General features: G+C 36.8%; 1 protein-coding gene across 2 annotated transcripts in view; it reads left to right on the top strand.

Moving 5' to 3' along the window:
• Positions 1 to 13,483, top strand: part of LOC136030464 (proteasome subunit alpha type-5-like) — a 33,810-nt gene that overhangs the window by 10,972 nt on the left and 9,355 nt on the right. For both annotated transcript variants that reach the window (XM_065709470.1, XM_065709471.1), the window contains exons 4-5: positions 8,718 to 8,896; positions 12,914 to 13,078. In XM_065709470.1, the coding sequence (XP_065565542.1) occupies positions 8,718 to 8,896; positions 12,914 to 13,078 (344 nt within the window). The remainder of the gene's footprint in view (positions 1 to 8,717; positions 8,897 to 12,913; positions 13,079 to 13,483) is intronic.

Below are 13,483 nucleotides of genomic sequence, written 5' to 3' on the forward strand. Positions count from 1 at the left end.
AGGTATTTTCCTTGATGAGAATTCTTCATTTAAGTCGCTTATTGACCTGACATTGATCAAATCTCCAGGAGTCTTGAAATCCTTAGAAAGGTAAAATATGTATTTCCAGGGTTGGTTTATCCTATTCTACAACCTAGGTCAGTCTTCTGCTTCATATTTAGATGATATTTATATTGTCCTGATATTTAGATGCCAGCCTTTTCCTGGTCACTAAAGCCAATTTTTAAATCTTTATGATAAAGCAAGGACTATTATCCAGGACTAACAGTAGTTTATTCAAACTCTTAATTTATTTGAAATCGCTTTCAATCTGATATATTTATAACCTGTCAAAACAAAAAAGGGCACAGAGGCCCTAAATGACAGAGTTCAACATAAGGAAAAAAAGGAAAGAGAAAAAAAGAAAAACATCTGCATGAAAAATTACAATAAACACAAAATAAGCAAAACCGGAATCTGATGAACAAGTTTTTCTTTTTATAAGCTCTTTCTTTGTTTTCTTTAAGTCTCCTTGTCCTTTTTTTCCAGGACTTTGGATGGCAGGCTTGATAGTTTATTTAATTGGATTTCAGTGGGCATTCCCACTAGCTTTACTAACTTCCATTAAGGAAGTTGCTGATATTCTTGTATTAACTTCGAGAACGTGCTCTTACAAGGGAGCGCAGAGAGGTGAGCCCTCCTTGTCTAACAACTTTTAGCACATTCAAAAGTACGTCTTTGTTTTCGGTTTTGTGCTTCTTTTACTTTTATGTAATTGCATGGCCAACTTCCTGCTGCCCTGCGTAATTTTATATATATATATATATATATATATATATATATATATATATATATATATATATATATATATATATATATATATATATATATATCTTCATATCTATATATATAAAAACTAGCTGTTGGGGTGGCGCTTCGCGCCACCCCAACACCTAGTTGGTGGGGCGCTTCGCGCCCCCCAAGCCCCCCCGCGCGCGTAAGTCGTTACGCGCCATATTAGTTATGCGCCATTGTAGTTGTGTCCCTGTGTCCCACCTGTGAATATAGATAGATTTATATATGTGTTTCAAACTACGTAAAAATTGCGAATAAACAACATTCTTGGCTTTCCCATTGTCTGTGCATATACAAAGCCGTATGTACTAATAATGACGTCATATGCAAACGCTCTTTTTACAAACAAACAAACATGCATCCACACAACTCGTTTTTATATAGATAGATAGATAGATAGATACAATACAAATTAACTGCGTAAAACTTGCGAATATACAACATTCTTCGCTGTCCAATTGTCGCTGCATATAAATACATTGTCAGGTTTACCGACCCTCGAACATGCAACGTACAATTGTCCATGGGAAAAACAATCAGTATTAAGATCTATACCACATTTTTCTAATGATTGACCTTGAGCTTTGTTAATGGTGATTGCAAATACTAATCGAATTGGGAATTGCAATCTTTTAAATTGAAAAAGCAGATCCGTTGGAATCATGGGAATGCGAGGAATAAGAACAGCCTCACCCTCATAAGGCCCTGTCAAGATTGTGGCCTCTATTAGGTTTTCCCTTTTTTTTTTTTTACGGCAAGTCGCGTGCCATTGCAAAGCTTTGGTGGGTTGATATTTCTTAAAAGTATTATTGGTACGCCTGTTTTTAGTTGTAGCACGTGTGGTGGAAACCCTGAAGGATATATGGAATTTAAAAATTCAGATGGATAATTAACCGCTTCATTTGGTTCCAAAACTGTGTCGACTGACTTGTAAAGGACTGCCTGGTCTCGAATCTTGGTCAAAACAATATTGTTGGTTTCGTGGACGTCTATATTTTTGGGTGCGAGAATCGCTCTTTCACTTAGCCATTTATTATTTTTATAATTTTTTAGAATATTCGGAAATACTTTTTCAATCAATTCATTTTTGGACGTCACTAAATTACAGAAATCAGCAGGTAGTTGTATACGTCCTGAAATTGAGTCTACTGTTTGACCAGAGTCATCGTTTTGCAATCGGACACGCATATTTGTAGTTAATTTTAATATCTTTACGTGTGCCCATAAATTAGAATTTTTTAGGCAAGCATTCATTTCGTCTGCAGGAGTTAAACTACGTAAAAATTGCGAATATACAACATTCTTGGCTTTCCCATTGTCTCTGCATATACAAAGCCGTATGTACTAATAATGACATCATATGCAAACGCTCTTTTTACAAACAAACAAACATGCATACACACAACTCGTTTTTATATAGATAGATAGATAGATAGATACAATACAAATTAACTGCGTAAAACTTGCGAATATACAACATTCTTCACTGTCCAATTGTCGCTGCATATAAATAGATTGTGAGATTTACCGACCCTCGAACATGCAACGTACAATTGTCCATGGGAAAAACAATCAGTATTAAGATCTATACCACATTTTTCTAATGATTGACCTTGAGCTTTGTTAATGGTGATTGCAAATGCTAATCGAATTGGGAATTGCAATCTTTTAAATTGAAAAGGCAGATCCGTTGGAATCATGGGAATGCGAGGAATAAGAACAGCCTCACCCTCAAAAGGCCCTGTCAAGATTGTGGCCTCTATTAGGTTTTCCATTGTTTTTTTTACGGCAAGTCGAGTGCCATTGCAAAGCTTTGGTGGGTTTATATTTCTTAAAAGTATTATTGGTACGCCTATTTTTAGTTGTAGCACGTGTGGTGGAAACCCTGAAAGATCTATGGAATTTAAAAATTCAGATGGATAATTAACCGCTTCATTTGATTCCAAAACTGTGTCGACTGACTTGTAAAGGACTGCCTGGTCTCGAATCTTGGTCAAAACAATATTGTTGATTTCGTGGACGTCTATATTTTTGGGTGCGAGAATCGCTCTTTCACTTAGCCATTTATTATTTTTATAATTTTTTAGAATATTCGGAAATACTTTTTCAATCAATTCATTTTTGGACGTCACTAAATTACAGAAATCAGCAGGTAGTTGTATACGTCCTGAAATTGAGTCTACTGGGAGCTTTCCGTTTCCAATTGTCAGCAATTGATCTGAAAATGTTTGACCAGAGTCATCGTTTTGCAATCGGACACGCATATTTGTAGTTAATTTTAATATTTTTACGTGTGCCCATAAATTAGAATTTTTCAGGCAAGCATTCATTCGTCTTCAATGGCTCTGGTGGTGCAGCCAATAGAGGAAGTTTAACTTTTCCTGAGGCGCAACACATTCCCATTGTTTCACCATTGAATTTCAAGGCCTTGCAATAGGGACAAATTTTAGACATTGTCCCGATTTGAACACATCTACTCAAGCTATAATCATCGACTGGGTTGTACCTGAATGCCAGGCGATAACTTTCAGGTTGCTCTGATTCCTCGGCACGCTTTCTTTTCTTACTTTCTCTATCAGCAGCAAGCCTGATTTCTTGCTGTTCTTGTGATTCCTCGGCACGCTTTCTTTTCTTACTTTCTCTATCAGCAGCAAGCCTGACTTCTTGCTGTTCTTGTAATTCCTCGGCACGCCTTCTTTTTTCACTTTCTCTTTTAGCAGCAAGTCTGCTTCCGCGTTGCTCTGGTAGTTCCTCGGCACGCTTTCTGTTCTTTTTTCTCTATCAGCCTCAAGCCTGTTTCCTTGCTGTTCTTTTGATTCCTCGGTACGCTTTCTGTTCTTTCTTTCTCTATCAGCCTCAAGCCTGTTTCCTTCCTGTTCTTTTGATTCCTCGGCACGCTTTCTGTTCTTTCTTTCTCTATCAATCTCAAGCCTCTTTCCTTGCTGTTCTTTTGATTCCTCGGCACGCTTTCTTTTCTGACTTTCTCTATCAGCAGCAAGTTTTTTGGCATAGACTCTTTGAGCATCTTCATCGGCTTTTGCCATGTTAAGTTCATCAGTCATTGTAAACTTAAACATTAATAGATTTCTACGTGAACATATGTCTTAAATATCTTGAATGACGTCACCGTCAAAGCAAAAATGACGACAACTAATTTCATGACGTCAGTCAACACAGAAACATGACGTCACCTGATCCACAGACAGATACACAGACAGACAACTTATTTTTATATATATAGAAGATAGATAGATAAGTTGTCTGTGTGTGTGTGGGTCTGTCGGGTGACGTCATGTTTTCGACTGACGTAATTACAGACCGGGACATCGGGACACAAATGACGACCGGGACACCGGCACATAGGGAATATAAATGACGACCGGGACACTCAAAGAGAAAGCGACCGGGACACAAGGAATGTTCGATTAGCAATCACCATCAACAAAGCACCGGGACACAAATGACGACCGGGACACAGGGAGTATAAATGACGACCAGGACATAAGTAAAAAAAAACTAGAAAAAAAGGTAAAAACTACAAAAAAAAAGAAAAAAAACTAAAAACTAATAAAAAAACTACAAAAACTAAAAAATAAAAAAAGAAAAAAAATGACGACCGGGACACAGGGACACAACTACAACGGGGACGCCGGGGGGCACAGGGGGATATATAATGACGACGGGGACACAGGGAATGTTTGATTAGCAATCACCATCAATAAATCTCAAGGGCAATCATTAGAATCATATATATATATATATATATATATATATATATATATATATATATATATATATATATATATATATACTAGCTGTTGGGGTGGCGCGAAGCGCCACCCCAACACCTAGTTGGTGGGGTGCTTCGCGTCCCCCAAGCCCCCCCGCGCGCGTAAGTCGTTACGCGCCATTGTAGTTGTGTCCCTGTGTCCCACCTGTGAATAGAGATAGATATAAATATATGTTTTTAACTACGTAAAACATGCGAATATACAACATTCTTCGCTGTCCCATTGTCTGTGCATACAAATAGATTGTCAGGTTTACTGACTCTTGAACATGCAACATATAATTGTCCATGGGAAAAACAATCCGTATTCAGATCTATACCTCGTTATTCTAATGATGTGTCCCTGTGTCCCGGTCGTCATTTATATTCCCTGTGTCCCGGTCGTCATTTGTGTCCCGATGTCCCAGTTTGTAATTTCTCTTTGAGTGTCCCGGTCGTCATTTATATTCCCTGTGTCCCGGTGTCCCGGTCGTCATTTGTGTCCCGGTGTCCCGGTCTGTAATTTCTATTCGAACAATCCCTGTGTCCCGGTCGTCATTTATATATCCCGCCTGTGCCCCCGGCGTCCCCGTTGTAGTTGTGTCCCTGTGTCTCGGTCGTCATTTATATTCCCTGTGTCCCGGTCGTGATTTGTGTCCGGGTGTCCCAGTCTGTAATTTCTCTTTGAGGTTCCCGGTCGTCACTTATATTCCCTCTGTCTCGGTCGTCATTTGTCCCGGTCTGTAATTTCTCTTTGAATGTTTTTTCTTTTTAGTTTTTTACCTTTTTTCTTTTTTCAGTTTTCTTTTTCTTCTTTATTTTTCAGCGTCACTATGAAGTACATATCGACGAACCTTTGTTTTTTTAACTTAAATCTGGTAGGCATTGATGACCTTATCCAAGTCAAAATCCCGAACCCAATCATCATCACTATCATTTTCAGTTTTGATATGTTTTGACTCTCGCTGTCCAGGTGGATTTTCATCTAACTGCGCGGTTTTGCGTTCTTGAGCCGCAAGCCTGTTTTCTTGCTGTTCTTGTGATTCCCCGGCACGCTTTCTTTTCTTACTTTCTCTATCAGCTGCAAGCCTGTTTTCTTGCTGTTTTTGTGATTCCTCGGAACGCTTTCTTTTCTTACTTTCTCTATCAGCAGCAAGTTTTTTGGCATAAACTCTTTGAGCAGCTTCCTCGGCTGTTGCCATTGTAGGTTCTTCAGTCATTTTACAATTAAACATTTTTCCGTGAACAAATGTCTTAAATACCGTTAATGACGTCACCGTCATAGCAAAAATGACGACAACTAACTTCATGACGTCAGTCGACACAGAAACATGACGTCACCTGACAGACAGACACACAGCCACTGGTTTATTATATTCAAAAAGAGTGTCGAAGGTTTTCTAAATAATTTTTTCTTGTGTCCCTTGGAGTTGATGGGTATTTTTAGAAGAATATTTCAGTTTTATGATTATTTATTCTCTGTTGATTGTTTTGTTTGAAATCATGAGATATTCCCTTGCTTATTTTGTGCATTGGGGATTTTTGAGGGGAGAATTCGGAGCTTTTTTTTTTCTCCTCTGTTCCTTCCTGGCCATGGAGCCTTACGCGGGACGACTGCGTCAGTCGGTTGTACAGGGGCATATACTACTATAACTGATATCCCTTACTTTTTAATCATAAAATGAGCAAATAGTATTCTATTATTAACACCGATGTAACAATCCAAGTTCCAATTTATTTGTCTGTTAATTCTTTGTAATTATGTCTCCAGTCTTGCAGGTACCTTAGAAGAGGTCGAGGCAGCCCTTTACAGAGGCCCTTGTCCATAGATCTCGATTATACGCCCTGCCGCAGTCGTCCTCTTATAGAGGATCCTCCTGCGATGTTGTTCTGCATCACTATGCAATTTAACTTATTACTTGGAGAAGGTTTGTAACTCATGGGACGTGTTGACACGCCGGTGGGTCTTGTTGAGTGTACAATGGAGGGTCCTTATGGCCCCCGGGCGAGGATGTCCGAGTTTCTAATATGGACCCCCAGGGACAGGGTCCCTCCTTGGTCCGTGCCTCCTATGTAGGTATCCTACATATCTGTAGGACATTCCCTATATCGCCACTTGGGGACATAATGAATGGCTTGGGGGAGGCCCCTTAAAGCTGGCAAATGGTAAATAAATTTTCTTATAATTAGAATTTAGCTTTTAAGACATTCTTTTTTTTAAGATTGCAAAGTCATCTGTTGATTCCTTCTTATAAAGGTTCAATATTTGCATGAAACATAGCAATCAGACTTGTTTATGTACTAATGGAGTATATTTTCTGAACAGTTTTGTTTGGTACTTCACACCCAGCTGAAATTTTACTAGAGAAGAATGGGTGTCATGAATTGCTTCACTTTTTTGTTCATTATTCCTGGTATAGACGTTGCTTCAAAGGAATGCTTTAGGAATTGGAGTGAAAGATTTTCATTTGTTTGTATATAGATGTTAATATTTTCAAATTCTTTCAAAAAAGATTATGTCGATAGGCTTTGTTTATCTTCTACCCATTGCCTTCTTTTGAACTATAAATTGGGAGATAACGTCAAATTGTTGATGTCACTGCTGTAATTTCTTGGGATTTCCCCAAGGCCCTTGAAAATTAGTTCTAAGGTATGGATCAAGGGAAACACTTATATGTTATATATTACCCCCAAAAAGTCTATTAGGTGTAAGTACAATTGTTTAAAATTTATTCAATTTAAATTGTTGAATTATCGGTAAGAAACGGATTTCATAAAACGAAAAAGGGCTAAGTTCGTATCTTGTATCAGATACAACTTAACGAAATAAATTTCAAGCCCGTAATTTAAGTAGTAACTGGAATGGTCCATTGAAAAGACAGACAAGGTACTCGTTTTACTGACAATGTATCAATCAACAAGCTCTACTAAAAATTTGGTTCGACCTCACTTTCTAGGACTGAACTGAAATAAGGGTTGAGATGGCTATGTCATGTTATAAGGATGAAGGCAACCAGTTTGCCAAAGATTTTTTTTGCCATCCAACTGGGGCCAAACAAAACGCAGGCTGTCCCGAATAAGGCAGGAATAGGTCATAGGAAAGGATTTAAGAGAAATTGGAACTTCATGGGAGGAGATAAAGTGTGAAGCTGTGAATAAGTTGAAGTGGAGGAGGAGCGTATGCAGCTATGTTAGTCTCGGGTGGCTTGGTGCAGCAGTCGATTGTTAGTAGTAATAGTATTTCTTGAGCACTTGATACTTATGACGTTAAAACCAAAATTTTTGACAGAATAGATCAAGGAGATCTGATACAAGGATATGATGTAGTATGCAATTTAGAGAGATATTTATGTGTAGTAAACAGTTTATTAGTAAAAGAGTTTTTAGATTTAAACATTGTCTTTTTCTCTTATGCCCGTCGTCCGACAGACTCATTGATAGTTTAAACACAAATGAGACAATGTAGTATAGAATATTTTGATGTAGAAAAACATGGATACTGTTTGGGTTTTTTGTGGTACTGATGAAGAATGTTAAAAATTTGTTTTTGTGGCGAATTCTTATTAATGTGAATTTATTCCAGTAATTACTATGGTAGTTCCCCAATCCTTATGCCATTGATATTGTTATTTCTCAAATCAATCTCTTTGAATTATTAATTTTGATTTATAAATCTGGCTTATAATGAATCAGTTTTGGGGGTTTAATTGTAATTTTATGTAAAAAAAAAAAACTTTGTAATGGAGTGTCAAAAGCAACTAACTCTTTAAGAACGAAGTAGTTCAGTGTCACTCATTATCTATACTAAAAAAGAAATATGGTAGGAATTTTGAAGTGTCTTTAGAAAGAAATGACCTCAAACTATTTTCATTAAAAACTCTCCAAGAGTTGTAACAGAAAGTTCAATGCCTACAATAGGGCTTAAAACCTTTGCAGATTCATGTATGGAAGATATGGGGATCCTTGTTGGATGTAGTAGGGGTAGTTACAAGTGTTGTGTCTCAGGTGCTTCACACTCTGATTAGTTTTGCAATAGCACTAGTTTCAGTTCTATTTTGTCTAATACATAACATATTCAAATATTGCTTATGATAGTTTTGTTGTTTAACCGTAGGCTGTGCTGTAAGCGGATTGATGGCTGACAGTCGAACGTTGATAGATAAAGCTCGTGTTGAAGCAGCATACCATTGGTTCAACTATAATGAAAGAATGGCAGTTGAATCTGTCGCGCAGGCAGTTTCAAATTTGGCAATCCGGTTTGGGGACTCGGATGCAGAAGAAGGGCCTGCAATGGTAAGTATCACTTTCTGACTGCTGAAAAGGAAAATTGAAAACTTTGGAAAAATTTTCCGAATATTTTTCGTGGTTTTAAAGTTGGTTTTACCATGTATACTTACTAAACTTACCAAAGTGAGTTTGTATCACTGAAAAATACCTTAATGATGATAAGTTGGGTATAAAAGGTGAAGCTACTCTGGTGTCAGAAAAAATATTGAACTCCGCTCTGTCATGAGTTCCTTCTTCTGCCCTATCCCCAGAAGGGAAACCCTGCTTGCAAGGTCTTATAGTGGTGTAAAGTTGGATCTTTCATGTGTTCGCTAACCAAAACAGTGACTTCAAATAGTGCTGAGGAATGGCTTTGACGAGGTGTGGTCCTCAGGGAAATTATTATGAGGTATCTCACTGGATTAGGAAAAATGGATTTAGTCTCTTGGATTGTGTTTTTATTCATACTTTTGGGCTGTCAAACTTTCCCCTTTCTATGGTTTCGTAGTACATTGTAATATATTATTTTCAGGCATAAATGTGCAATAGGTTGCAGGTAATAGGCCTGGAATGGTTTGCCCGGGACGTCGACTATTGTTGCTAAGAAAATATCTCTAAGTACTGAAAACCATTTCCTGGCCAACATAAGTCTGTGTTTGTACAAAGCTTTCATTTATTTATTAAGAAACTCATCCACACTTATATAAAAGAATAACAAAACCAACAATAAGAACTACATAAAATTATAGACTATGTTCGAAAAAAAAGATTAATAACTCAGTTACATTTTAGACGAACATACAAAGTCACGGGTGGCCTACTGTATTCTGTTGTTGTTGATTTTTTTTACAACGTTTTGATAGTGGAGGTCCCAGTAACTTCTTGCTCTCTGGTTTGTCTAGACTTTTCTAGTGCTTTGTCTAGACTAGAAAAGGTGATATTCATCCTTCTGGTACTGGTCGGGCCGCTTGTTTTTTTTGGCCTAGCAAAAATTGCGACATGAAGCGTCAAACGTTGAAAGACAGCTTCCATATTGACATATTACGAATTTGGGTGCTTTGCCTCTTGGTCTGTTACAAGTGTCACAAACTTATCTTTCTGGGTTAAAATACATGAAGCTTGGTGTTATAGATTTTATTTATTCAGGTTGGAAAGCTGGAGTAAACAGGCAGGGATTGGGATTCACAGGAAGCCTGTGAGTCTTTTTAGGCTGGGGAAGTGTGAGGAATGGAATTTTTATAATTCCATAGACTTTGATAGACTATAATTTCATAGATTTTATAATGCTCAGGCAATAATTTGTTTTCATTAGGGGACTTAATGCTGGAGTAGGGATAAATGATATCATGGCATTGACAGATTTGAGTTGGGAAAGATATGCAGGCGCCTCAATATGAGTCTAACCTTTACGTCATTTTTTTTAAATCATCTAGGAATATTAGCAAATAAGCCTCTGGCAGGATAAAGCGAGAGGGTTTTGTATAAGAAGTTTTCGGATGATAGATTTTATAAAAATAAGAGAGAAGAAAAGGAAGTAGAGATGACATTGAAGTATAAAGTAAACAGATGTTAGATAGAGGCTATGGATAAAGCTGCTGACGGTCTGGTAAGTGCAGTCAGATGGTATAATAGTAAAATATTGTAAAGGTAAGGCAGAAATGTTCTGGTTCGTTGATCTTGTTTGGGGAATTAGTCAGTGGACTTGTCCTAGTTAGAGTTAGGAACAGGCCCTCAGGTAGCGATAAGGTAAGTGTTAAAAAGAGTTGGGTGGTTAAGAAGATTCTAGAAGGTGCAACCAGATGGTATAATAGTAAAATCTTGTGTATGTAAGGAAGAAATGTACTGGTTCGTTGAAGTTGTTCAGGGAATTAGTCAGTATGGACTTGTCCTAGCTAAAGTTAGGAACGGGCCCTCTGGTAGCGATAAGGTAAGTGTTAAAAAGAGTGGGTAGAATATTTTAAGAATGTGCTGTGTCGTGATTATTGCATAAATAATAATAAAAGAATATTTGATAATATAGAAATGTGGAAAGATCTATTTAATAACAAGGATTTAGTCATGATTTCTAAATCAGGTACGGTAAATTAGTATAGAAATATGGGTTGTATATGGGAAATATGAAGTTGTAGATAAGCTGCTGGAAATTACAAGTATGGTTTTTCTGTACAGGAGAAGCACCTAGTTATTTTGGGAAGCTTTGATTACACCCGTGTAAAAGGAAACACCGTGCACCGTTTAAAAGAAAAATACCCGTGTAAAAGAGTAATTATAGCAGTAAAAGCATTAGGTTTATTTTAGTAGAAAATAAATTGTGCAAAATGGTGAGAGGATGTGTTGGCCAAATTTTCACGCTTAGACCAATCATTGTGAGTTTCTGAACGATCTGACCACTTTAGCCCTGAGTTTTGTGCAATAGGCTATAAAATGACTTATTGGGTATGAACAGTTGTTTCATTCGACTGATAGAAAAATGTTATTGAAGGTCCTATTCTTGTATGGTATAACAGGTAAGTATGTTAAATTGATAAGTTTTATGTAGAAGAATCATGCTGCTGCTGTTAAAGTAGGAAATAAGGGTAGCATTATTTGGTTTGGAGTGTAATTAGGAGTTCAACAGGATTCTTGAGACACCAAAGGCTATGGAAGAACATGGTACCGAATGGATTGCATCATGACTCCTTGTATTACATCAAGAAGACTTGTTTAATTGTTGACTTGATCTTATTTATGGGGAAATTGACTACCTGTAAAATTCACCGTCAAATAAGTGTCTCTAGTGTCGAATCTAAAATCATGACAAAACTATTGTGGGATCATAGTTGTTAGTAATTAAATTTATAACATTTATAGTGCTAATATAAAATAGTAGAGAAATAGTTGCACACATAAAAGTAGTAAAAGTAGCATTTATGACAAACACCTGGATTTAAATATTTTTAAAAACAGGGGTTTCAGCAACCCTCAGGTGCTCCTTGTAATGTATGTCTGTCCTCAAGTTAAATCTTTTGCTACAGGATTCATTGCTGAAAGTTTTATTCGTCTAACCTATAGTTGTGCCAATTTACAAAAACGAATAGGAGCAAAATGTGTATTTCAAAATGTAGAAGAGGGAGCATATACATTTTTCCCAGTGTTTTTCTGTTAAAACATAACAAAGGGTATTCTTCAATGAAAAAGCCAAAAAAGGTACTTTTTGAAGGATGTGGGGGGGATTCCTTGCCCGATTCCTTTGATCCAGGATTGCCAAAATTCATAATGCAACTAATTTGCCATTTCATATCTGACGACCTGATTCACTTTCACTCATACTGTTTATACGAAATTTATCGTCCGTTGCTAAATCTACCTGAACTTATCAAAAAAAATGTTGAAATTTACTTCGCAATTATTGTGCTTTCTTAATAATAATATTGTAATCATAAGGTGCTATCTCAGTATCTTAATAATAATGTCTTAAAATAATATGTCTTTGTCCTCAAAACAAAGGGTCGTTTCTAACAGTTTCATAATTTTGCAGGAAAAAGAAAATAAAGTTTTAAGCCCTATTCAAGAAGTGTCTTGTTTTTGTTTTTTTTTTTACATGGCTTGAATGATATGGCTTAACTTTTGGTATACTGTATTTAAAGCAACGTTGGTATATAAAGCGGTCACTGGCTGGTTTTTCTTTCTTTCTTTTTTCTTCTTTTACTTTTCTTTCTTTTTCTCTTTTTTTTCTTTTTCGTTCTGTGTTGTAAGAGATAGCGTAATTTAGTTGAGGCTTTTGCCAGTACTATGAAAGCTGTTTGACCAAAAAAAGAGCGAATGCTAGTTAAAAAAAAAAAAAAGAAAAGAAAAAAAAGTTCAACTTTGCACAAATACATGTCATGACTACAGAATAATGGTTTTCGGTTATGTTTAAGAATAAGCAAACAGCGCTCAAATTCCTACAACCACTATCAGTTATTATACGAAGCATGGCATTCCTTGCTGTAAAGCTCGTTTTTCTAAAAAGTAGACATTTGGTGCCTGAAGACATTCTTTTATTTGTCAATATTTTTTTCACAGTCCAGGCCCTTTGGTGTAGCGATGCTATTTGCTGGTATTGATGATGATGTAGGGCCCGTTTTGTACCATATGGACCCTTCTGGGACTTATGTTCAGTATTTGGCCAAGGCCATCGGCTCTGGTAGTGAAGGTGCTCAGCAGTCTCTCGAAGAAGCCTACAACAAGGTATTTTTTCTCCCTTCGTAGCCTATAATGTGTACCTTATATTATTACTCAGTTATTAATGATAATCTTAATCCCTCTTTTATAAGTCTTGTACCAGTATCTTAGCTTTTGGATTGCAAAGTTGTGATTGCTAACCTACTGTGGAAAATTGGAAGAATAATCTACTACGCTAATGAATCTGCATTTAGAATTGATGAAAGTAGGTATATTGGGCTGGTAAAACACCACTCTGATTCATGCAATCCCACTCTAAATATATATTTGTAATATTAAAACCCATAAGCACGGGTCTGAGTATGGCACCGAAAATTTAGAAGTCAGAATTGATGGCATAACTTTACAACTTGAAAGAGTTAAAGCTAGAGTGGAAAAACGTCAGACACGGAGTTTTTGCTAGTTTATGCC

This window comes from Artemia franciscana, chromosome 8 (assembly GCF_032884065.1).
Source record: "Artemia franciscana chromosome 8, ASM3288406v1, whole genome shotgun sequence".
Lineage (NCBI taxonomy): Eukaryota > Metazoa > Arthropoda > Branchiopoda > Anostraca > Artemiidae > Artemia > Artemia franciscana.